Source organism: Citrus clementina, unplaced genomic scaffold, assembly GCF_000493195.1.
Source record: "Citrus clementina cultivar Clemenules unplaced genomic scaffold, Citrus_clementina_v1.0 scaffold_3, whole genome shotgun sequence".
NCBI classification, from domain to species: domain Eukaryota; kingdom Viridiplantae; phylum Streptophyta; class Magnoliopsida; order Sapindales; family Rutaceae; genus Citrus; species Citrus x clementina.
The window spans coordinates 4,273,554-4,297,276 of record NW_006262339.1 but is presented as its reverse complement, the minus strand read 5'-3'; the positions used below and the strand labels follow the sequence as shown (position 1 = coordinate 4,297,276).

The following is a 23,723-nucleotide window of genomic DNA, read 5'->3' as shown; positions in this document are numbered from 1 at the left end:
CATAAATGTAAACATATTTGGAAATACCTACAACAATAAATTAAATTTTTAAAGTTTTATCCTTTACTTGCTCTCTCCTCTCCCATTCTCCCTCACTTTCCTTCATTCTCAGCCTTAACAAACAACTATCACCACAATAAAATTTTTAGATTAAAAATAGAAGAATAGCATACTTTCATTCCAGATTTCTAATATATCCTAGGGTTTCAAACTTTTTTTTTCTTTTTACAGTTTGTAGTGATTTTATTTATTTATTTTAGTGAATCATTACGTTTAGACGTTGTGTGGACATGAACAATTCCAATAAAAAAAACAACTTCAGCGTCCAAGTAGGAAATTTTTGGAATTGCTCACGTGGATTACCGCGTAAGAACATGAGATTGAAGGGGGATTTCAATTTAGTGTTGTGCTAATGTATGCTCAACTCTTCATAATCTTCTGCCACACAAGCGTCTACATAATATATGGTCAAAATTGTAGAATTGATAAAAAGATCATCTTAACATTGAATCAAACCTGAATGAGGGTTCTTGAGCTAACAAATATGAATTTGGGGTATTTTTTGAAATAAATAAAGATAACTGAGAAATAGGGGCTATTGAGATAATTTGAGGTGGATCATCATTCCTCTTTAAACTTTGTACGGGCAAATCATTTAGAGTCTGTATTTCATTTAGAGGTGGATCATCATTCCTCTTTAAACTTTGATAAAAATGTGTTATATTTGAAAAACTTAGTTTAGTTATTTGATAAAGTCGAAAGTCTCACATGAAATGATTTCAACATAATCGTACCAAATAATTAGAGTATTTTAAATTTTCATATACAAGTGTCAGAAATTTTTTTAAATGTCGGAAGTCTTACGGCACATATCACGGAAGACTTTCTCTAATAACCATCGACTCACGCATCATTTAATGTGACGAGCATATGCGAAAACGTCCATGCACACCGTGAATTACACCGCGAAGTGGAATTTTCACCATCGGGCATCAGTTGACAGCTGAGCTGTTGCATGAACAACATTTGTAGAAAATTTCAAGAGGCTGACCCAATCACACTGAGCCACCGAGGATAGTGTAAAAGTGCTAAAATTCTCAACTAACTTTGTCACTTTCTCTAATTTGCTTGACATGCGTCCACCACCCCATTCACGTCCCCAAAGCAGCCTCTGCATGCAGTTAAGGCTTCAGAAACACGGTTGTATTAATTATGCACTTACATTTTACAGTGTATGCATATGCGGACAGAGATTAAGAAAAAAAGAAGATGGGTCAGCCGGGAAGAGAGGCGCTGGTAGTGTGTAGTGATGAGAGCATGAAAATTGGGATAACGGTTTGGGATGTTGATACAGGAGATGAGATTTTGAAGATACCAAGCTGTGCTGCTTCTCCTTACGGATTTCTGTGCATGAGAAACCAATGTCTTGCTGCTTCTCTGGTCAACAGGCATGGCTCTCTTGGGGGTGGGGCTATTTTCATGTGGGCATTGAATAAGGTAAGAGCCTCAGATTCTCTCTTTTAGTTACCTGGTTTTGATTTTTGATACTTGCAGTACTTTTTTTTTTTTTTTTTCACACTTCACGCAGGTTGTGTGTGCATTATCTTCATTGTTGGTTAAGGATAGTTTTGATCATCATTGATTGTATTGATAAGGCAAGCCAATGTATCCTGTGATGATGAGTCATGCGGTTTGTTTGTTTCTCTGTGAAGTTTGATCTTTCTTGATGATCTACATGTTTAGTTAGCTACTTATTTTCTTCTTTGAATAAGCCTTTTGATGTGGTAGAATCTTTTCATTGTCTTTTCACTATGCATATGTTAATTATTCAGCGTTGAGACTAACGAATTTGTCAAAATTCTCATTGTAAATAAAAATATGCAAAGTTTTCACTAATCCATTAGGCTTAAGGCTCCACAGAGGAGTTGAAATAGGGAACTCAACAGTAATAGTTCGCTGATAATTCGTTTGGGCAAAAATTTGTACATACTCAAGAGTACGTACAAATTTGAAAAACCTAATCTCAAATCAGCAAAAGTCCTATATAATTTGATTTCAAATTAAAGTGGATGCTTGGGTCAATGCTGAAGAATTTCACTCTGTCTGGCTATGAATGGGCTGTTTGTTTGTATATAAACAGAGGATATTGCGGCCAGAAAAGGGGCAATGATAAGCTGATTTAGGCATAAGTATCTCTTAGACAGTAATGGTTTGTATTAAACAACTTCCCGGTGGTGCAAGTTCTAAGACTTCTGATAGAGTGGAAGCAGAACAAGAGAAATACATCAATGCGAATGGTCTCTTTTTATAATTTGCTTGTAGATAAGGAACTGGAGTGAGATGATTTTATCAAAGATTCCAGTACTTTTTTGCTTGTACTTTCCCCTTCTTGGCTTGCGTGCAACATTATTATGCATTTTGATAATCAAAACAGAGAATTAAATGAAACTAAGCTTGAGGTTTTGAATTTGTTGCCCACAAAACTCTGCATACTCAAAGTTCACTTCACTTCTATACTCATATTTTTCAGCCTCACCCACCACGTCGAAGCTACACAATGGAAGCCATGGGGCCAATTTCTTGCACGAAGGATGGTGCATATCTTGCTGGCGGTGCCCCATCAGGGAATGCTTATCTCTGGGAGGTTAGTAAGGCACTCTTTTACTGTCCAGAAACAGGGAAAGCTTTCCCTTCAATTCTGATTTAAAATAAAAAAATTTCTCCTGCCAAGCCAACACCCTTAGATGAGTTCTTTCAAGAAGACATTTAAGTCAGCGACTATGGCATTGGACATATTTTCTAGGACTACAGAATTCTGTGCCATTTCTGTAAGTTGCATAATGATACATTGCCACAAGCCCACAACCTTAACTCTATTTTGATTAAGATATATGTAGGTCAGAAGTGGAAGAATGCTCAAGATGTGGCATGCTCATAATAAATCTATTAAGTGCATGGTGTTTTCTGACGATGGCTTTCTTCTTATTTCTGGATCAGATGATGGTATGATCTGTGTTTGGTCTATGACTAGGTATACACCCAACTCTTTTCCCTTTTATTCCTTGAGTCACTTGGTCTAGGACTGACGACATGGTAAAAATTCAGATTATTGAAGCAAACTTCTGAATTGATGCATCATTCTGATCAGTTAGACCAAAGGTTGATAGAAATGGAGCTGCGAAGCTTACGTTCTCTGTTACATTACTCATTGGAGCATAAGTCCTCTGTGACTGGCTTGCTAACTATTTCAGGTGGCACAACATTTTTTGTATCTAGCTCGCTGGATGCAACATGCAAGGTCTATAAATGATGCATCGTGTTTTGAACTCCTAGTGATTATAAATTTTTTCGAAGTTGAAATCTCCTCTTCACAAGGGATGCTTTTTCAAAATTTGCAGGTTTGGGACCTAGGCTCAGGAATACTCATACAAACACAAGTCTATCCACAAGCAGTAACTGCAATTGCTTTTCATCCAGGAGAGCAGCTTTTGTTTGCTGGAAGTATAGATGGAAGAATATTTGTTAGCCCACTTAAATTCTTGTTACTGGAGGATCATTTTATTGTTGGGGAAGATCAACACAGCGTACTTAAAGGACACAAGTAATGTTTAATGTGTGATGCTTTAATTTCTTGAAATCACTTAGACATAAATCCTGTGACAGGAATCTCTAGGAAGCAGGCCAAAGAAGATTTTTTCTGCTATACTTTTCTTGATTAGGAAATTTATGGACTCTAGTAATAATTTATCATTTCTGCAAGAAATTACAAATGCAAATGATCTGATGGCATTTTAAGTGTTGAACTAAGTTCTCAAATCGATTCAACTTTAAGTGCTTGGCTTCCCAACCAGAGTATTCATACTTTCAAGCCATTAAGCTAATTTCTGTTCCCCTTCTGTTTTATTTTCCATCTTGCTTCTCACTTAAAATGCAGACTTAAAACTTTCCTTCCTGTGTTAGATTATGAATGGTTCATATCTCGCCCAAACATTTTGTCCACCCCAATATTCATGTGACTTTAAATTACATCTATTCACAGTGGATCAATAACTGCATTGGCCTTTAGCGCATCCCATCTGATATCTGCATCAGAAGATAAAACTGTCTGCCTCTGGGATGTCACTAGAAGGGTGAGCATTCGAAGATTCAACCATAAGAAAGGTAACCATAACTTCAACTTTTTGAATATGTACTATTTAAAAACATTTGAATATTTCCAAGTTTCACTCCATTTTTTGCTATAATCCTATGGGATTTTACCAAAAGTAATGTTGTGCACTTGTGTTCATGTACAAGCAGGAGTAGTAACCAATCTGGTAGTAATCCGGCAGTCTTCACTGCTTTCTGAAGTGTCAAACTGTCAGAGGAAGTTGAAAAAGGACCGCATGCCTTCACTTGAAAAGTATCCTCAACTAAATAGCTTGTCGATGGAAATGGTTATTCTCCTTCAGTCATGTTTTTTCAACAAAGATGATCAATGTTCCATTAATATCCGCAGAACCAAGTCACTATTTCAGCATATGTCTGAATTGCAGGTTTCTCCCTGTCCATAGCATCCTGCACTTGTTGCTTGTTAGCACACCTAAACTAATTTTTTTTTTTTTCCTTTTTTTCCTTGTCTTGATGGGTGGGTAGCAAGAGGGAACACCAGCAGCAATGCAAATGAAAGCAGACGTAAACATGAGTCAACGAACATGGGCATCACAAATGACAAAGCATGTCATGGAAATTAACAAGCATCTGCAATCCCGTTTGCTAGACCTGATGCAGTGTCGAATTTTATGGTACAAAGAAATTGACCCTGTCTCAACCAAACGAAGAAAGAAGCGCAAGATTGAAACTCCGGCACTGCAATGAAGAAACAAGCGTAGTCCTCCGGTTAATTTTCCCATACTATTACATCTTTGGAAGTTAAATAGTGGTTCAGAGGAAACTTTGCTGCTCATTTTATCTTTGATCAGATATGTGATCAATTAAACTATATTTTTGCTATTCAGAGTTTATACAGATTACAAACTCAGTTCTATAGTTTACTATTACATACTTTTCAAAAAGAAATTGCGACATCTTAAATCGTAGCATGTAAAGTTTTTTGCTAGCTCTGCGAAATGTCATCATAGCGGAACATTATCAGTGAAAAATACAATATACAAGAAATTTTACTTACTGAAAAATTCCATTACGGATAATTCGTCCCATTTTAGAGTTTTCATGTGTAATAATTTATAATTTACTTCTGATGAAGAAAAAGCTAAAGTTGATGTAACATGGAACAGCTGATTTTGAAAGTGCTAAAAAAGGTAATCAGTGTAGTGGTGGATTTCAGGATTCTGGTTATGGATGAAACTCAATCTTTGGAAGGCCATAACACAAGAAGTCAAGAACTCAACGCGTAACCGATAGGCTTTTGGTCCAATGGGAGAAACCTTGCACTTATAATATTGAGTGCAAGGGTTCGAGTCTCTATAAGAGCATTATGCAGGTTAGTTTCAATTATTCCTTAATTATCAACTAATTGAGTGGAGACAGTCTCTCCCTTACGAAATGTGAGTGAAGTAGGCACTCCTCGAATATTAGAGAGTGTTTAAAGTATTTGGACAAATGCTTCAATGGGTTAATGTATGGCGGTGTCTCCAGTTATTTAGTACTATTGTAAATATTGTAATTGTAATGTCTGATGTAATATCAGTAATAATCTGTGTATAACAGAATTCAAAAAAAAAAAAAGAAAAAAGAACTCAACGCGTACACTTTATATAAAATTAGTTGAATTTAAGAGAAAGCCCTATTTTCAACCCCTATGTGAATTCTAAATTTCGAATCTAAAATTTCAAATGAAACAAATAATATCTTATTATAATATTGTGAGTTGATGTGACCTCAAAATCTTGAGTGAGAATTAGTATAACATTAAACTAGGGGGTAATTTTTAAAAATCTCCCCTGAGGTTTGGGCTTGTTGCAAGTAAATGGCGAGAATTGATTTATTTGTAAAAAACCCCCTACCGTCAGTTAAGTTTAACATTGACCGTTAGTTGACCGTGCAAAGACAATATTACCCTTAACAATAGTTTATAAACGAAAATAACTAAAAAAATCAAAATTATTAGCTATTTTACACTTTTTAAATTATTGATATTTTCTTAAAGTTCTTATAAAAAATTAAAATTAAAAAATTAAAAAATCCTCTTTAAATTATTGATATTTCCTTAAAATTCCTACAAGAAAGATAAAATTAAAAATTTAAAAATGAAATAGTCATAATCTTTACCTATGATATTGTAAATTTTTAGAATTGACAAGGATAAAATTGTCAAAAAATAGGGTTTGTGCTTTTTGCACCAATAATTTTGGTTTTTTTATAGTTATTTTCGTTTACAAACTATTGTTGAGGGTAATATTGTCTTTGCACGGTCAACTTTGCACGGTCAACTAACGGTCAATGTTAAACTTAACTGACGGTAGGGAGTTTTTTACAAATAAATCAATTCTCGCCATCTACTTGCAACAAGCTTAAACCTCAGGGGAGGTTTTTAAAAATTACCCTTAAACTAGGCTATCATGAAGTGAGAATTAGTATACCTTTAGCCTAGGCTATCATTCTATGAGTTTACATACTTATAATATTAAGAATGTACATAAAAGGGAGACTCTTGGTAATCTCTAATTTTGTATAGGAATTTATCATTATTGTGTGTGTATGGGAGAAATTTTAGGCATGCAACTATCTTGGCATTAGGGATATTTTCGTCGGTACACATGGACAATCTTGACACAATTTTAAGAATAAGAATAGGAATATGGATAAAAAGGAGATGTTACTTATAAACATGAGGAAAATCTTAAGTGCAATTGTGGTATTGTCACACAGTTGTATTCAGTCGTTGAATATTAATGACCCCACTAATTTAAGGGTATTCAATGACCGAATACAATTATGGCACGATAACACAGTTCGTAGCCTGATCCGAAAAAATTATCCTGATTTCCTTCCCTCGATCAGACAATTGGGCTGTTTTACACAAAAACCCTTTTTACAATCTAAAACCCTAATGCCCCCTTAAAACTTGTCATTGTCAGATTTCTCTCTTCATAACCGAGACAGAAAGTGTCGAGTGCATTGAGTCGCGTTATCAGAATCACCGAGACATGGCTCAATTGAAGGAAGTGTCGCTGTGTTCATCGATCAATTTCGCCTTTCATGCCCCCAAAAGAGGTTATTTTTCTCTTTCTCTACAGTTCAATCCCTGCATTTGCCTCATATTTTTTTTCTTTTCTTTTCCTCGAATCTTTATATGCATATTCCTTTTTTAAAAAATAAAAAAAGTGCTTTGTATTTAATGAGATGATACACCATTTGAGTTATGGGCAATTGATTTTGTTTTGCAGGTTCCTTGTTGTATCATGATAAATTATCATTCCCAAGGAAGTTGCATTCATTCCAAGAGGTAGTTAGATTACTACTTTTCATTTAACCGTTTTATTAATGCTTCATAGCTGTGTTTTTCTGTGTGTGCTTTAATGGGGCAACTTTGAACATCTGTTTTCAGTTTGGGTCGAGAGCAAGCGAACTTAATGGTCGTGCAGTTGTTAGCAGCACTTGCAATGTCATCCGAGCTTGTGAGCCAAAAGGTGTGGTTAATGGGAGAATTAGTTTTGTTTGATGTATTCTTAATTTGAATATGATTTCGGTTTATGCATTTTTGTTTAAAATGTTGAAAAGTCAGAATGTGGACTGCAATATTGATACCCAGTATACTCAACTCAGTGGCTTATTTTTGCCCAGGCCATTTTTCATTACTAATGTTTGACAATTGATGGTCTCTGCCTGAGTTGCAGCTATTCAAGCACTTCTCTCAAGTGAGAGAGAGGTGGAATCTGCACCTAAAAGTGGTGGAGGGCGACGTGGCAAGTTGAATAAGGTTGTTTTAGCTTATAGCGGTGGCTTAGACACTTCAGTCATTGTGCCATGGCTAAGGTAATACCCCTTGTTTTGTGTTTTCACAATAATATCTGTCTGGAACTTGGCCCATGGTTCACGGGTCAAGAAGGGCTGTTCTTACTTTGAATGAGATGTTCTTGCATTTAGGGTGATTGTACGCAAATTATATGATAATTTATTTTCTTTGAAATACTTGACTTCTGGAAGTATGCAAACATTGTCTAATGGCGAGTGGTAGCTGCACGCAGTTGTGCATTTGCTGTTTGATAAAAGTAATATTCTGGCAAATCCTAGTGGTTTTGACAAAGAACTGTATGTTTGCTTGTCTTAATCGTATATCTGTATAGTGTTGTGGTTGAGCAAGTTTTCTCCACAGACGACACATTCTGTTCTCTTTGGTTTGGCACTGAAAGTAGCATTCTTTTTAACGTTCATGTGCCTTGATATATGCGCTTAATTTGTTTCAGAATTCAGAGTCCATCTGTTTATTATTTTTTATCACTTTTCTTTTCTATCCATATATGTTTTCTAATTATTTTGCTTCTGCAGGGAGAATTATGGTTGTGAGGTTGTTTGTTTCACTGCTGATGTTGGTCAAGTATGTCAACTATACCAACATATGATCATTGAGCCTATCTTGTGCTCTTCTGCCATACTTTGACTGTATCTTCTCTCATTTGGTGATTTCTTATTTGGTCAATGTGTTTGCTTAGTACCAAGTGCTGATTTTGTAGGGAATCAAGGAATTGGATGGGTTGGAAGAGAAGGCCAAGGCTAGTGGAGCTTGTCAGTTAGTGGTGAAGGATTTGAAGGAGGAATTTGTTAAAGACTATATATTTCCTTGCTTGCGAGCTGGTGCAATTTATGAGAGAAAGTATCTGCTGGGAACATCAATGGCCCGCCCCGTTATTGCCAAGGTGAATATCCCTTTCTGAAAGTCATAATGAGCTAGTAGTTTCCGATTCTAAATTCGGAGGGTCCATCAAAACCTTGATTTTCATTTGTTATTTATTGAGGAGAAAATCTGGCCATTCTCTTGGTACCTTTCCTCTTCTTGGATATATAACTAAATGTAATAGATGTGTTTTTCCCCCTTTTTTTTCTATAAAGGGTATTACTACACTCGTCCATTTGTTGGTCATGGTCAAGGCATATTTTATCACATTAGCATATTAGTTAATTTCATTTTATATGATACATTTGTTAAACCTTATCATGTGGTACCAATAATGGTAGGCCATGGTGGATGTTGCCAGAGAAGTTGGAGCTGATGCTGTCGCTCATGGGTGCACAGGAAAAGGAAATGACCAGGCATGCCTCAAACTTTTAAGTTTGAAAAATTTTCAGGGCCTCACGCTTTACTTTTACTTAACCTTGTTTACCTAATTTATCTTCAGGTCCGCTTTGAGCTTACATTCTTTGCTTTAAATCCTGAGTTGAATGTTGTGGCTCCATGGAGGGAATGGGATATTCAGGGAAGAGAAGATGCTATTGAATATGCTAAGAAGCACAACGTGCCTGTTCCTGTAACAAAAAAATCCATATACAGTAGAGACCGGAATTTATGGCACTTGAGCCATGAGGTGACTATCATATGATAGATCTTCATTCATAATGTCGTTGATTGAAAACGATTGTGCAGTCTTTTCATCTTGTCTTCAATCTCTCTAATTCTTTTATACTTGTGGCATTGAAGGGGGACATCTTGGAAGATCCAGAAAATGAGCCGAAAAAAGATATGTACATGATGTCTGTTGATCCAGAAGATGCACCTAACCAACCTGAGTAAGTGTGCATGCCTTATTTTTCAATTCAACATCTCTAGTTCATTCTGTAGTTTTGAATTTCTATTTACTTTCTCTTGCATGTACTCTATTTTTGTAGATACCTTGAAATTGGTATAGTCTCGGGAATCCCTGTTTCAGTTAATGGGAAGAAGCTATCTCCAGCATCTCTTCTAGCTGAACTCAATGAAATTGGAGGAAGACATGGAATAGGACGTATTGACATGGTCGAAAACAGGCTTGTTGGTATGAAAAGCCGTGGAGTCTATGAAACTCCTGGCGGCACCATCCTCTTCAGTGCTGTGCAGGAGCTTGAGTCCTTAACACTTGACCGAGAAACAATGCAAGTTAAAGATTCCTTGGCTCTCAAGTATGCCGAACTGGTTTATGCAGGAAGATGGTTTGACCCACTTCGTGAATCAATAGACGCATTTATGGAGAACATCACTAAGACGACGACTGGTTCTGTCACACTCAAGTTGTATAAAGGATCTGTTTCTGTAACAGGGCGGACAAGCCCCAAGAGTCTGTACAGGCAAGATATCTCTTCATTTGAGAGCGGGCAGATATATGATCAGGCTGATGCTGCCGGATTTATTCGGCTCTATGGCCTTCCAATGAGGGTTAGGGCAATGCTTGAGAGGGGTATCTGATTAGATTTTAGTTTCTTTTGTATTATTACATTGGGGCTCCGGAGTTAATCTCATAATTGTCATCTTTTAGATATTATTTATGGAAAACTTAGCTTGGCTTGTCATGAAATTTTGCCATGAGTTAGCTTTGCCTTTTGATTTAAGGTGTTTAGCCAAACATGAGTATACTCTTGCCTAGCATTGTGGATTTGATTCAAATGAACCCAAATTTGATGTTCAACAATCAACACGTGATTTTTGATATTTTAAAATAATATTTAAATTATGAGTATTGCTACATTTTTTAAATTTTTTATTTTAAAAAATTATCTTAAATAATGTGACATTCATTAATTAATTAGTGAGATAATACATTAATTTATTTGAATCTTATGAAAATTGTCAATTACTCAAACAATGACATGTTATTTCGGATCATATTTAAAATAAAAAATAAAAAATACCTATCTTTACCTTAAATTGTGTTGATTAAAAATATATGCATTTCGATTAAAACTATACGAGATCATCATGACGTGGCAGCTAATCTGACAGGCACTCACCAATTGAAATTAGATACGCTTACCACTGTCAATTTACTTGTTTAAAGTTGGTCTCAAGGTCTCAAATGAACACTTGGCACTGCTATGACGCCACTGAGCTGCTTCCGAGCCATCGCAGTGACGGCTGCGCCTCTATCATATCGGCTTTTCCAGCTCACTACGAGCCGATTCTACGGCTCCGTCGCAGCAGCTGAGCCGCTTTTCGATCCTGATAATTACTACAGTTATTACCAAGCCGAGTCGGACTCGGACCAGCACCGCGACTCGCTCCGCTCCGTTACATTACCTGACACGGAGGGCCGGGAAAGAAGAAGAGGAGTGCAGTGGGCTTTCATTGGAAGCCCACGCGCCAAGAAGCACGTGTACGCTGAAATGCCGTCGAAGCTTCTAGAAGTTCCTCGCATTTCTATGTCCAGTCTCGTCCGCCAGGACCTCAGTCTTCGCTCTTCTCTACACAAACAGGTACCTTTTTCGCACAATCCACAGAAACACAATTGCTTTTATTTTTATATTTACATTTGCAATGGCGCTTTTGAATGCTTTAACACATTTTATTTTTCCGCAAAAGTGATGCTTTCCAACACAATCACTCACTCCCGAATTCTTTCCTTAGCTTATCTATAATTTCTAATTCTTTTTATGTAACTAATAAGCAGTGCACTCGCTTATAATTATTTGTGCCTAAAAATGTAATTCAGATTGCAAATGCAGTGAATAGAGGGGAAGTTGTTTCGGAGGATATAATATTTGGGCTGTTGTCAAAGAGGTTGGAAGATGGTTATTACAGAGGTGAGATTGGTTTTATTCTGGATGGATTACCTCGTTCCCGGATCCAAGCTGTGAGTCCTTTACTAAATTTTGGCTGGCTTTTAAAAATAAATGCACACACATCAGTGATTGAAAATGTTGTGTAGTTGTCAAATTTAAAGATCACAGATAGTCAAATGCATACTTTTTCTTGTAATCTTGATGATTATGCTTCAAGGACTGCTTGGTGCTTATGTTAAGTCTCGTCTTTCTTTTCATATCTTGTATCTACTATAGGAGATTCTTGACCAACTTGCTGAGATTGATTTGGTTGTAAACTTCAAATGTGCAGACAATTTCATTGTGACAAATCGAGGTATTATCTTTTCCCCCTTTTCCTAGAATATTAAGATATGAGCAACTCCTCCTTGATGCCTTTCCTTTTACGGCCGTGCACTTTCTATTGACTATTGCAGGAGGTTCCTTGAAGGAAAAACTTGAAGCATACGCTGAGCTGGTAGTCATCAATCCACAATTTCTTGGCTTTATGATTTTGATGTTGCATTCCTTATTAGCTTCTTGATTTATGAATTCAATTGCAGATATCCTGTATACGTGTTTTTTAATCTGGAAGGAAAACATATTTATAGCTTAGATAGTAAGAAAACAACAGAAAAGTTTGGAGAAGAAAAATTTGTTGAATTGACTGTCTGTGTGCCTTGTTTCTTCCTGTTTGTCACGGCCTGTTTATCTAAGTTATTATGACAATTTGCCGAAAATATTGTATATTGTGCACCTTTCTGAGTTTTAGCAAATTCAATTGAATTTTTATGTACTGTCTTTCACAGAGCAAGCCACTGGAAGATTATTACCAGAAGCAGAAAAAACTTCTTGAGTTTCAAGTTGGCAGTGCACCTGTAGAGACGTGGCAAGGACTTCTGACTGCATTGCATCTACAGCATATAAATGCTGCCTATTCTTCACAAGAACTAATGAAAAGATCCCATTTACTTTAGACTTAACGTTACCAATTTTTCATTCTAGTGTTAACTTCACCTGTAAATAAAACAATTCAAAGTCGTCAGCCAGTGTTTTTGTGTAAATATGTGTTATGTGTAGTTCCAGTGGTAAAGTAATACAAAAATCTCTAATACGGCTTTGGCATTGCTGAGAATCAGAGGTGTTAGAGCCTTTGCAATTCTTTCAGCACAAAGATTCAATTTTTATTGGAGTTCGGCTTAACTTGGAAGATGAAGGCTACCAAAATTTCTAGGTTTAAATATTGAAAGCAGACCCTGCCAAAACTGCAGTAATATGAAGGAGATCTGCTTTATTATTTTCTGTTTTTATTTGTTCTTCTCTTGTTTTCTTGGTCTGAATGGCGTGTTATAATTGCCTGTCGGCTGGCAGTGGAGCACGCATAAATCTTATTATATTCTGTTTATGTAGTTCGAGGGAAGAAAGAAGAAAAGGCGGAAAACTGATGACTACCCAATTTGTGGCACGGTTATAACAAAACATAAGTTCATTTCGGTGTAAAATCAGCTATCTAATAGAGAAATGTTTCCAGGATTACAAGGATGGAATGAAAAGTTTTGGAGCTGCTCCAGGCATGAACAACCAATTAATGTGAAACGGATTCAAAATCTCTGTTCATTATCGGCTGTTTCCTGGACTTGAGCTGCATACTGTAAGTTCCAAAGAATGTCCTCAAAAGATGGACGGCTCCATGATTCAGAGCAAATGCATTTGTTTGCAATGGAAATCACAATTGAGAGGGATTCTAGTGAGCTAGTGGCCATTACAACTGGGTCCACTAACCTTTGGCGGCCCTCTTGGCTGTTCAAAGAATCCTGTAAGTTGCAGAATCCAGTTTCAGTATTTATCTTTGTTAAATGAACATCCTAAAAGCCATCAAGAAATTGAAGAAGATAGCCAAGAGAACATCAAAATGTCAAATAGGTTACACTAGCGGCTTTCAGTACTTACCAGTTCTTGTAGAAATTGCCCCTTTCTAGCAGCCACCGAAGGCCCTGCAACTGACTCAAGCAACATGAATCCAAAGCTGAAAACATCATCCTCTAGCTTTGTCATTTGCCTGAAAACATGGATTCAATCAATAAAATACTCTTCTTCTTCTTCTGTACATGTGAAAGTTCAACTCTTTGATAAAGTGGATCACATGAAAAATTTTGGTTTTGATAAAATAAGATACTTACCATGAATTGGGATCTTCTTGCTTTCCCTAAAAACCAAGAACAGTCATAAGAACTTGGAGGAAGAAGTCATTGAACCAAAAAAAAAAAGACATCAAAATGAGGAGCCTTACACCAACGCTGTTGATATCTTCTGAGACGATAGAGAGTCCATAGTCACTCAGCTTGGCAATCCTATGCTCATTAAGCAAGATATTGTTTGTCTTCACCCGGTTGTTGAAGAAACCAGGAATAACTCCGGTATGCAGGAACTGCACAGCCTTTGCAACTCCAATTAGAACAGCCAATCTCTCTGACCAATTGAGTACCTTTCCTGGAGTGTTCTCTATACATATGATATGCAACGGCAGTTAGAAAGGTTCACTTCCTTGAAGATTGATTAATAAGTGTTCTAAACTTACCAGAGATATGAGTACGAAAGTTGCCATTGGACATGAATTCATATACGAGAAAGACTTTGTTCACAGCGTAATCATCTCGTCCTCCTCCATCAATACAGTGCCCCAAAAGGCAAACCAAATGTGGATGGCGAAGCTTTGCTAGCAAATCCAGCCTGAGTTTAAGATTTCGAACTGTATATTTCTTTGATGAAGGTAAGCATCTTATGGCAACTGAGGTCCCATTCTCTAATCTTCCTTTGTAAAGCTGGCAAATCAAATGATAAGAGTCAAAACTACATTGTGATATTAAGAGTTTCCATTTGATGTTAATATGACATTACCTTTCCATATGAACCCTCTCCCATAATTGCAGACATATCAAAGTTGTTTGTAGCTTCTTTCAACTCCTCTAAAGTAAATGAGCGGCAAGCTGGGAGGCCTTCTGAACCCAACTTTGCTGCTTCAGAAACATACCCTGGAAAGTAGAGGAGAAAAAGTAAGGTTGCTTGTTTATTAACATTGATTCTAGAATACTACGAACTAAAGCGACTAGTTTCAACTTCCGCTCTTGCTTTTGCCATTTTTTGCTTGTAATTGTGTTGAAGTTGGGGATGACATACTTGCATTTGTCAAGACCTCAGAGGAGAACCCTGTTGCTGAGTTATCTTGCACAGATTTATGCAGTAAATGCTGCTCTGATGTACATCGAGGGCAATATCTTCTACATACAACGAGAAATCCAAAAGCCAGGAGCACCATTATAACAAGTACACCGACAATAATACCAACTAGTTTTCCAACATTTTTGCTCCCAGCTTGGTTCCTCTCCGTGCGGACTTCGAAGCAATATGATTCTGGATGCTGGTTCTGTACATTAGAGGATAAGCAATTTCCCCTGAATTTAACAACTCTTTTGTCTGATTCGTTGCTCAAACAAGAAGGTAAACCTCCTGTCAATTTATTATTAGATATATCAAAAAAAACAAGTTTGCCTCCACAATTTAGATTTTTCGGAAGTGACCCGCTGAACTTATTTGATGCCAAATTCAAATCACTGATATTTGGCAATGAGAAGATTGCAGGAGGAGGCATTCCTCTTAATGCATTGAATGACATATCTAGTTGTTGTAGCTGGTTCAGCTGACCATATTGCTTTGGAATCTCACCTGAGAAGGAGTTGTTGCTGAGAAAAGCCATGACCAACCCTCTTGGCAATTTAGGTAGATTAGAATCCAATTTGTTGTCACTCAAATTCAGCACATTAAGGCTACCTAAACTACTAAGATCTGGTAAGCTCCCGGATATTGCATTCTTAGACAAATCAAGATCAGAGAGGGTGCTGATCCTTTGTATCGAAGATGGAAATGGACCAGCTAACTTATTGTTTCGCATGCTTAGAAATGTGAGACTAGGTAAAGAATCAAACCAATTGGGAATTGTATTGTTGAAAAAGTTGTCATCCAGTATAAGAGTTTGCAGCTTCACCATTGTAGAAATCTTGGGAGGAACTGAACCAAAGAGAAAATTGGAGCTCAAATCCAAGTACTCAAGTGAGTACAATCGATGAATTTTGTCTGGAAGTGAACCCCAAATGCCCAAAGACACCAGACTAAGAACTCTCAAGCTTGTCAACCTTGCCAGAGTTGTGACAAAAGAATCGATAGAGAAGTTCTCTGATAAAGAGGCATTAGCTGATGCAAATCCATCAAAATTACCGACATTTGATGGCTTGTCACCAATAATTTTGAGCTCGGTGATAAAGTTGTCTTGACATGTGATGTTTACTTGTGTAGATGAAGATATGTAGCAAAAATCAGCGCCATGATTGATCCAAATCTCTAGCTGTTTCGGGTACTCCAAATGCTTCCTTAACTGAAGAAGCACTTGTGTTTGTGAAGATTGCAGTTGATGGGTTCCAAGCGGAAACAAACTCCAGGAAAGACACAACAGCAGCAACAAGTTACCCTGCCCCATATACATCTTAACTACTTGCTTCAGTCACTTTATGAGCTGTCAAGAACCTGAGAACAAAACAATAAGAAAATTCAGTATAAACTCTTGTAACAATGAAAAAGGAGACATGAAAGTATTAGCAAAACAGTAATAAAAGAGTCAGAACCAGGTTGTTTAAAGTTCAGATTGAAAAAGTGAGTTTGCTTGATTTATAGCAACCCAATAAAGGAATGCGTAGACTGAGAGAACTTTACCTCAGAAGCTGAAAAGTGATATTTTGTAGTAGTCTTAAAGTTTTAAAGTGAGGCACACTTTGAGCAGAAACTTAGAAAATGCAGAGACTGGAGAGAGAATTTATCAACAGAGCATGTTTCAGTAGATATGTTGAGTGATCCAAATGAAGGAGAAACAGCAGCACTGAACAGAAGTTTCATTGTATTGTACATGCTTTATGAAAGTATCATTATTATTATTATTATTATTTTATTCATTTAAGTTCTGAAGTCTTACCAGAGAGTAATGGCCAGCAATAAAAATAAAAAAGGACTAGTTTTTTTTTACTGAAAATCTTAGGAATTTCTAGGCGGGGTAGCTGAAGTTAATGCATTTAGTGCTTCTACATGGTGGCTCCGTTAAAGATTGTGAGCTCTTTCCAAAATAAATGGAGTGGAAATTTGGCTTGGATGCGCATTGTGATCAGCAAAGGGGCAAACGAATCTGTCATTTTACAATGCCTACTAGCAATTAGTAAATACCTCTTCAGAAAGTTTTAGCTGTCCATAAACTTTATGGTAGTCCAATGTATTTGACCTCTTTAAGGCTTTTGTCAGCTATTTTCTATATAGCAAGCCCTATGGATGGTTCTGATTCTGAAACTCATAACCGTCTAAGCTATAGGTCTTCAGCTCCTTGACATAGCATCAGAATTGCCATCACTTTCATACAAAATGTATTTTTTTTCCTAATTTTTGACAAAATGTATTTTCTTCCTAATTTTTGAAAGTACCCTTTTGTTCATGTAACATATTCCCCACTTTTAATGTAATTACATATAACCAATTGAAGGGTGGCTAGAAAACTAATAGTGCAGGTTTCTGGAACTGGTGGTTAGTGGTTACTTGTAACAGGACAGGCTGTCTCCAATTTGAAATTGGCAAGTTGCATTTTGCCCATACATTTCTGTTTGGGGCAGCATAGGAAATTGCAGATATTTAATTATGAAGATCCTCTCTGACCACTCTGTAAAATCTTGAAAAACATTACATTCTTGATGTAGAAGGATAAGGGTTACTGTTTGGCAACTCGACAATATCTGCAATTATATAACGAACTAGTTTATGCACCATTTAACAGTTTAATTATTCGACGTCATCAAAATCTCGCACAAAAGTGAGTTTTATCCATTCATTTCTGTCTTCAATATGGATTTTTGTTAGACAAAGAAAAAAGTAAGCTTTGCATTTCATTCACTCTCTTTTGCAGAGCTTTGGAGAAAGTTGATAGTAACTGGAGATGAGAAAGTAAGCGCCCCACACATAAAGGAAGTAATTAGGTTGGCCAAGAGCTCAAGCTGTTTAAGTGCAGCAGTCAATGCACTTGAGACATTAGTCTCTGTTAAATATCAATCTCATATTGTTTAAAAACCCCAACTTCTTTAATGTGCAACCCTAAATTCAGGGCAATTTTTTTTAACTACAGAACCAAAGTTAGGTTACTTATAATAATGAGCATTCAATATATAATAAATGAGGAATGAGAATTGAGAAGCTTTTAACAATTGAGAGTTCACTGATACGCCAGCTGTCATGACTCAATAACAAAATGGCTCCAACAGATCGCACTCTCTTGTACACAAAGCAGGGGCCTACAATGGCAATGCTTTCATCTTTAGTACCAGGGCAGCCCTTCATCAAATAATTCAATCAGTAGAGACATTATAACCACATGATAATTGAAGGATGACAATATACCTTGGCTTTTCTCAAATAAACATTAAAAAATAAAGAGATGAAATTCAGCATTGTAATCCATTGTCAGAGAGAGATCTATCAGGGGACCCCAGGGCCCTCACCCTTGAATAATTGCACCGCTCATAGCAATGATGATATATGTATATATTCACTTGTCTCAAGTTGCAGAAACTTACAGGGTTTAAAACACAAAGACAGCCTAAGAGAAATATATAAAACATGTTCCCATTTCTTGGGGATATTAAATTTTCCAGCAGAATTCATACAGATGGGTTTGGTCTGGAGTCGATGTCTCGATGTCTCGATGACCAAGAAACAACGAGAGTTTCCCGGAAAACAGTACATTATTGATGCAAATGATTAAGAACATACAGATTTGGATTAAACGTACTGTGAAGATCACCAAGTAATAAAATTCACTAGAACACATATATAAAAGAACCCAAACATGGTCCCATTTCAAATCTGATTCTTTTCACATTGCCAGGAGAACCAAAGGAATCTTCTCCGAATGGAAACCAAGACATAATCCAAAAATTTCCCCATCAATATCCATTTGTTGTGCAATTATCACCGCAACTGAAACAAGTAGAACGTGACAATTATTGCCCCTATTCACAATGTAGCATTGCACAAAATGTAAGTGCTTAAAATACAGATATCTCTTCACAAACAATAACTTGGTTGGCAGCATCAAATAATGGTTCGGATTGGGCAGGAAGTAACCTAGTGAGCGACAGGAGAGGAGATGGTGGAGACAATCAAGGCAAGGGCATAATTTACAAGCTGAATTAACAAAGCCATGATATATTTAAAGTATTTCATACAACTAGATTATTCAGTAGATCAAACAATCTACTGAAATCAATCAAGACCGGTATCATTGTAGCCCCCCATCCAAGTCCAAGATTATATCTTCCAGTATTTGAGTCCACATTTCTTAACATTACACTGAAATACTGAGCACTTATCTTTAAGACTCATACTGAATAAAGTTTTAAGTTTAAAATTCTCCAATGCTAGAAATGTAAAACATTTAACAGGGAAAAGAAACGGAGAAAAAAAATGAACTCAAAACATATGTCTATTCATTCATCAAGTGCTTTCCCAGGACATAAACGGGTACTTTAAATGAACAATATCGAATCATTTCATTGAACAGCCTTCAGGAAATAACAAAATTTGCTGAGTAAGCATTGTTCAAAATTTAAATAACATCTGAAGACCTCACACTTGAAATTCCTCAGATATCATGAAATATTTAAAAATAACTAGGCAAAGAACTTCATGACTCCTAGATTATGTCAGTTCCACAGTGGTCTCTCCAGATATGAAAGCATAGTTCTGAACCAATTTGTTGCACCATCCCATCATCAAATAAGCCTGTATAGTCTCCGTTTGGGAATTCATGGTTATGGAAGCTAAAATTAATTCAGTCTTAAGTTATTTATGATTTATTTTGCAGATGAAAGTAGTTGCAGATCCCTAGAAACTATTTCCTGCTGCAAGCTGGTGACATTTGATCCAGTAACCTCCATTGTCACTCCAATAAACTAAATTTGAACTCGAAATCAGATGGCTCTACCTAGATCATTTGCCCATATAAGAACAACCACCCACATTTTCAACTCGAACGAAAATCCTTGAAATCTCAACTTCCCTTGGTATGCCTCAACAACTTCAGGAAGTTTGTGGCGATACTTCTCCACAAACTTCTCCAAGAACATCTTTTAATTAATTCTGAACATGTTAACAAGGCTTACATCTCCTTTTATCAAATTCTTCAAAATCAAAAGTTGCAAAACTAGACACCTTAGTTCAACAATCTTCTCCGAGCTTAACATTAGCAGATTTGGATCCTTGCAAATAAAAGAAGGCTTCATGCTCAATTCGTTAATAAGAAACCCATCAACTTTCTTATTTTCTCCACAGAAACAGGCATACGGATAGGTTGCTTTTAAATGCAGAACAAACACCATCCTTTGTCAAACCAAAACTCATATAAACTTCCAACTTCTATTCCCAAAGTTCTTTACCCATTACTGCCATAGAACGAATGGCTAAAAGAAATAGCAATTTTGATATATTATATAAAGATTAAAAATATAAAACAAAAATATAAATATAAAAGTAAAACAATAATAAAGCAATGTCACAAGAGCTGCAACAGCCGCAACCTCCTCAATTATAGAAGTAGACACAAATTCCTTAAGCTCAAAACACAGCCGCTCGTACACAGGACATTGCACAACATCAGAACTCGTACTCCTTCCTGAATGGCAGCCCGCCCACACAGGCTCTTGCTTGTTTCTAATTTTATATTATTATTTTGAAACAGATTAGTCAATTTTGGTTGTCAATAGGTCAAGCCCAATCTATTCAGATACAATTATTCGATGCTCTATAATATTTTTTTATGAAACCAATTGGTCAATATTTGGTTGTTAAGGTGTCAAGCTCAATCAAATTGGCATAATAATAATAATAATAATAATTTATCATCGTCATCATCTTTGTTTATTAATTATTAATAAGATAATGACAACTTTCATATGTTCTGAAACTTTTTCCTTGTAGACGTAAGCAAATCCGTCTAGTAATGCTGGAGAAGGGGATACCTATGCACCTTCTACTGCTCAAAATAATTGATAGTACTACAAGTACACACATTGGCAAGAGAAAAGGTGGGAAAGTTTCAGAACTATGGCAATGTTACACAAAATTCGAGAATGATACTAAATGTAAGTGTAAGTACTATTTTAAAGTATATGCGTATCATTCTAGACTTATCGAGACTCATACTTTATGGAATCACTTGCTAGTGCGCACAATCTATGCTAACAGAAAAGTTGATTTGAAAAAACCAAAAACAAAAAAAAAAAACCTTAGTGTCGGTGGATAATATAATTGGTGGTAGCGGAAGTCTTGTGGCTTTGTCTTGTAGGAAAGAGGAACTTAAAAAAGCATGCATTGAGATGATAATGATTGATGAATTGTCTCTTAGTTTTGTTGAGAAAGAAGAGTTTCAAAACTAACGAGCAAAGTTTGTACACAAAACTTGATACTTTTTTTAGGAGAATTGCTACTAGATATGTGTATTAATTGTACTTGAAAATTGTGTTTGCCTCTAATATATATAGAATTAGAATTTTGTATAACAACTGATTGTTGGACTTTAATATATAAAATTTGAACTACATGGTTATTACAACCCATTTTATTAATGATAAGTGGCAACTTCATAAAATGATTATAAAACTTTTGCCAGATCGGTAATCATAAGGGGATAAAATTGAAAAATTGATTGAATCTTGCTTGCTTGAATTGGGTATTGATAGGGTGTTTATAAATATTGTCGAAAATGCAAATTCAAATGATTTGACTATTTTTATTTTAAAAAGAGGTTGAGTAATTGGGATAGGCTTGTGTTCAATGATGATTGTCTTCATGTTAGATGTTGTGCACACATTATAAAATTGATTGTGACTAAAGGGGTTAAAAGAGATGAATAACTCTGATTCTAACATTCATTATGCTAAGAAATATTTAATATCATCACCTTCTAAATTAATAAGATTTAGAAAATATGTTGAGCATGAAAAACTTGATTCTATACATATTTTGTTGTGATGGATGTGCCTACTTAGTGGAATTCCACCTATTCGATATAAAAGAGTGCTCTTGAATGCTTTTGAATGATTGGAGAATGATGATGGATTTTATAAATCTTATTTTGAAGAGAAAAAGGGTGGAAAGAAAGGATTAGGCCACTTGAACTCTGAGATTGGGCGAATGCAAGTGTGTTGAATAATTTTTTGGAGAATTTTTATAAAATAACAAAAAAGTTGAGTGCTTCTTTGCCTGTTACATCACATTTATATTTTCATGAGATGCATTTTATATTTTTATTGAGTCAAAGTTAAAAGAATTGATACTAAGTGAAGATTCTCATGCGAGTGCAATGGCCAAGAAGATAAAAGAGAAGTATAGTAAATATTGGGGTTCCCTTGAAACACTAAATAAGTCGTTAATTATTGTTGTTGTGCTTGATCCATGTTGCAAATTGACTTTTGTGAAATTTTGTTTTGAAGGGTTGTATGATGAAAAAGTCATGTGTGAATTAGTAAAAATGATTAAGGATTTATTGTCATCATTGTATGATTTTACATAAATAATGATGCTAGAAGTGATAGTAATAGCCAAAGCCAATCCTCTATTGTTTTCATTTTGTCACCAGAGTTGGAGAAAAAGAAGTGACAATATCGATTATAGATTAGCTAAGGTAGTAAAGCTTTTAAAATGGAAAAAGAAGAAATTGGAGGAGGATGGTGCTAGGATGGTGTTGAGTTTAAAAATGAAGTGGATAAATATTCATTAGATGACCGTGAAACTTTTTTTGATGATTCATTTGATTTATTGAATTAGTGGAAGCTAAATGGTAGGAAGTATAAAATCTTGTTTTATGTTGTCAAAGACATTCCCAATATCTATAGTTGCTTATGAGTCTGCATTAACTGCAGTAGGGCGTATTCTCTGATCCATTTTGAGCTGCTTTGAGTCCAAAAATGGTGGAGAGCTTGAAATGTGGGCAAAATTAGCTTCATTATGGAGAAGAGAATATATGAAATTTAGTAAATTAATTAGGTTAGATAAATATATGTATTTGTTATAACATATATACCTAATATTTTCATTTTGATTGCTTTGTAGAGTCATTGTTGGCATCGGAATTTGATACCATTAATCTAGACTAATCTTTATCAAACTCCTACTGATTGCTATTGTTTAGACTTTAGTGTTTTGTGTTAAATAAGACTTTGAATTTATTATTTGTTTTTGTCTTCATTAATTGTGAACTAATAATTTGATTGTTAGACTCTAAAATGTTGTATATTTTTTATATGATGTTCATATTTGTGTGTGTGTGTGTGTGTTTTTAGTTTTTTCTAATTAATTAATTTATTTTTATAATTTTTTTTAATTTTAAACAATTTTAAATTAGACTACGAAGACGAACCTTTGTCCAAAACCCAACCCAATATGTGGTTCTGCGGGTTCGATTGGGTTAGAATTTTTTCAATCCTCCTAACCTGACCTATGCCCACCCGTAACTGTAACGCAATTTTTTGAGGTATATATTTTCTCGGAGAATTGCCGGAAATGAAAAACTGATGCATCATAAAACATTTACATCTGCGTGAAAGCTTTATGATTGGCCCGCCGTATATAGCCAAAGTATTTTTGGTTGGGTTGTTCAAGCAATCTAGCCCAATTTGGGGATGACGATCTAATCAATCCAAGTTGGATATCCCCATCCAAGATATTATGGATCAAAGGCATGAATACTTTAAAAATTATCTATAGATATGGATAATTACATATTTGCACATGAATCAATAACTTTCATAACCTACTGGATATTTATTTATCATCCCTAAGCCCAAATCCTGACAGTAGTACTGTGGGACAGAATTTTGGATTGAAGTCGTTTTTTAAATCAACAATTCCAATTCAATTTTGTTCTAATAAGAAAGGAC

General features: G+C 35.7%; 4 protein-coding genes across 7 annotated transcripts; 3 read left to right on the top strand and 1 right to left on the bottom strand.

The window, feature by feature from the left end:
- The first annotated feature begins 1,253 nt into the window (after positions 1 to 1,253).
- LOC18048019 (protein ROOT INITIATION DEFECTIVE 3) lies at positions 1,254 to 5,004 on the top strand. Its single transcript, XM_024189455.1, has 8 exons — positions 1,254 to 1,497; positions 2,531 to 2,644; positions 2,898 to 3,031; positions 3,160 to 3,298; positions 3,399 to 3,601; positions 4,040 to 4,161; positions 4,300 to 4,535; positions 4,636 to 5,004. Exons 1-8 carry the CDS (start codon positions 1,270 to 1,272, stop codon positions 4,855 to 4,857), a joined length of 1,398 nt encoding a protein of 465 aa, XP_024045223.1. The 5' UTR covers positions 1,254 to 1,269; the 3' UTR covers positions 4,858 to 5,004.
- A 1,913-nt stretch (positions 5,005 to 6,917) lies between these two features.
- LOC18048206 (argininosuccinate synthase, chloroplastic) lies at positions 6,918 to 10,576 on the top strand. Its single transcript, XM_006440023.2, has 10 exons — positions 6,918 to 7,215; positions 7,389 to 7,447; positions 7,550 to 7,631; positions 7,839 to 7,977; positions 8,491 to 8,539; positions 8,676 to 8,858; positions 9,178 to 9,252; positions 9,339 to 9,524; positions 9,638 to 9,726; positions 9,826 to 10,576. Exons 1-10 carry the CDS (start codon positions 7,149 to 7,151, stop codon positions 10,376 to 10,378), a joined length of 1,482 nt encoding a protein of 493 aa, XP_006440086.1. The 5' UTR covers positions 6,918 to 7,148; the 3' UTR covers positions 10,379 to 10,576.
- A 402-nt stretch (positions 10,577 to 10,978) lies between these two features.
- On the top strand, positions 10,979 to 13,003 carry LOC18048205 (probable adenylate kinase 7, mitochondrial). 3 transcript variants are annotated; one of them, XM_024189381.1, is made up of 5 exons: positions 10,979 to 11,382; positions 11,619 to 11,709; positions 12,020 to 12,043; positions 12,144 to 12,184; positions 12,516 to 13,003. In XM_024189381.1, exons 1-5 carry the CDS (start codon positions 11,005 to 11,007, stop codon positions 12,681 to 12,683), a joined length of 702 nt encoding a protein of 233 aa, XP_024045149.1. In that variant the 5' UTR covers positions 10,979 to 11,004; the 3' UTR covers positions 12,684 to 13,003. The 3 variants fall into 3 exon arrangements, 2 of the variants coding, with proteins under 2 accessions (XP_024045149.1, XP_006440083.1); XM_006440020.2 differs by having other exon boundaries at positions 11,619 to 11,759; positions 11,965 to 12,043; XR_002906641.1 differs by having other exon boundaries at positions 11,004 to 11,382; positions 11,632 to 11,759; positions 11,965 to 12,184.
- Positions 13,004 to 13,133: 130 nt separating this feature from the next.
- Positions 13,134 to 16,643, bottom strand: LOC18048204 (probable inactive leucine-rich repeat receptor-like protein kinase At3g03770). Of its 2 annotated transcripts, none has more exons than XM_024189380.1 (8): positions 16,471 to 16,643; positions 14,824 to 16,284; positions 14,605 to 14,738; positions 14,285 to 14,528; positions 13,997 to 14,208; positions 13,887 to 13,912; positions 13,657 to 13,765; positions 13,134 to 13,520 (listed from the first exon to the last, which is right to left on the bottom strand). In XM_024189380.1, exons 2-8 carry the CDS (start codon positions 16,241 to 16,243, stop codon positions 13,308 to 13,310), a joined length of 2,358 nt encoding a protein of 785 aa, XP_024045148.1. In that variant the 5' UTR covers positions 16,244 to 16,284; positions 16,471 to 16,643; the 3' UTR covers positions 13,134 to 13,307. The 2 variants fall into 2 exon arrangements, with proteins under 2 accessions (XP_024045148.1, XP_006440081.1); XM_006440018.2 differs by having other exon boundaries at positions 14,884 to 16,284.
- Positions 16,644 to 23,723: the final 7,080 nt, after the last annotated feature.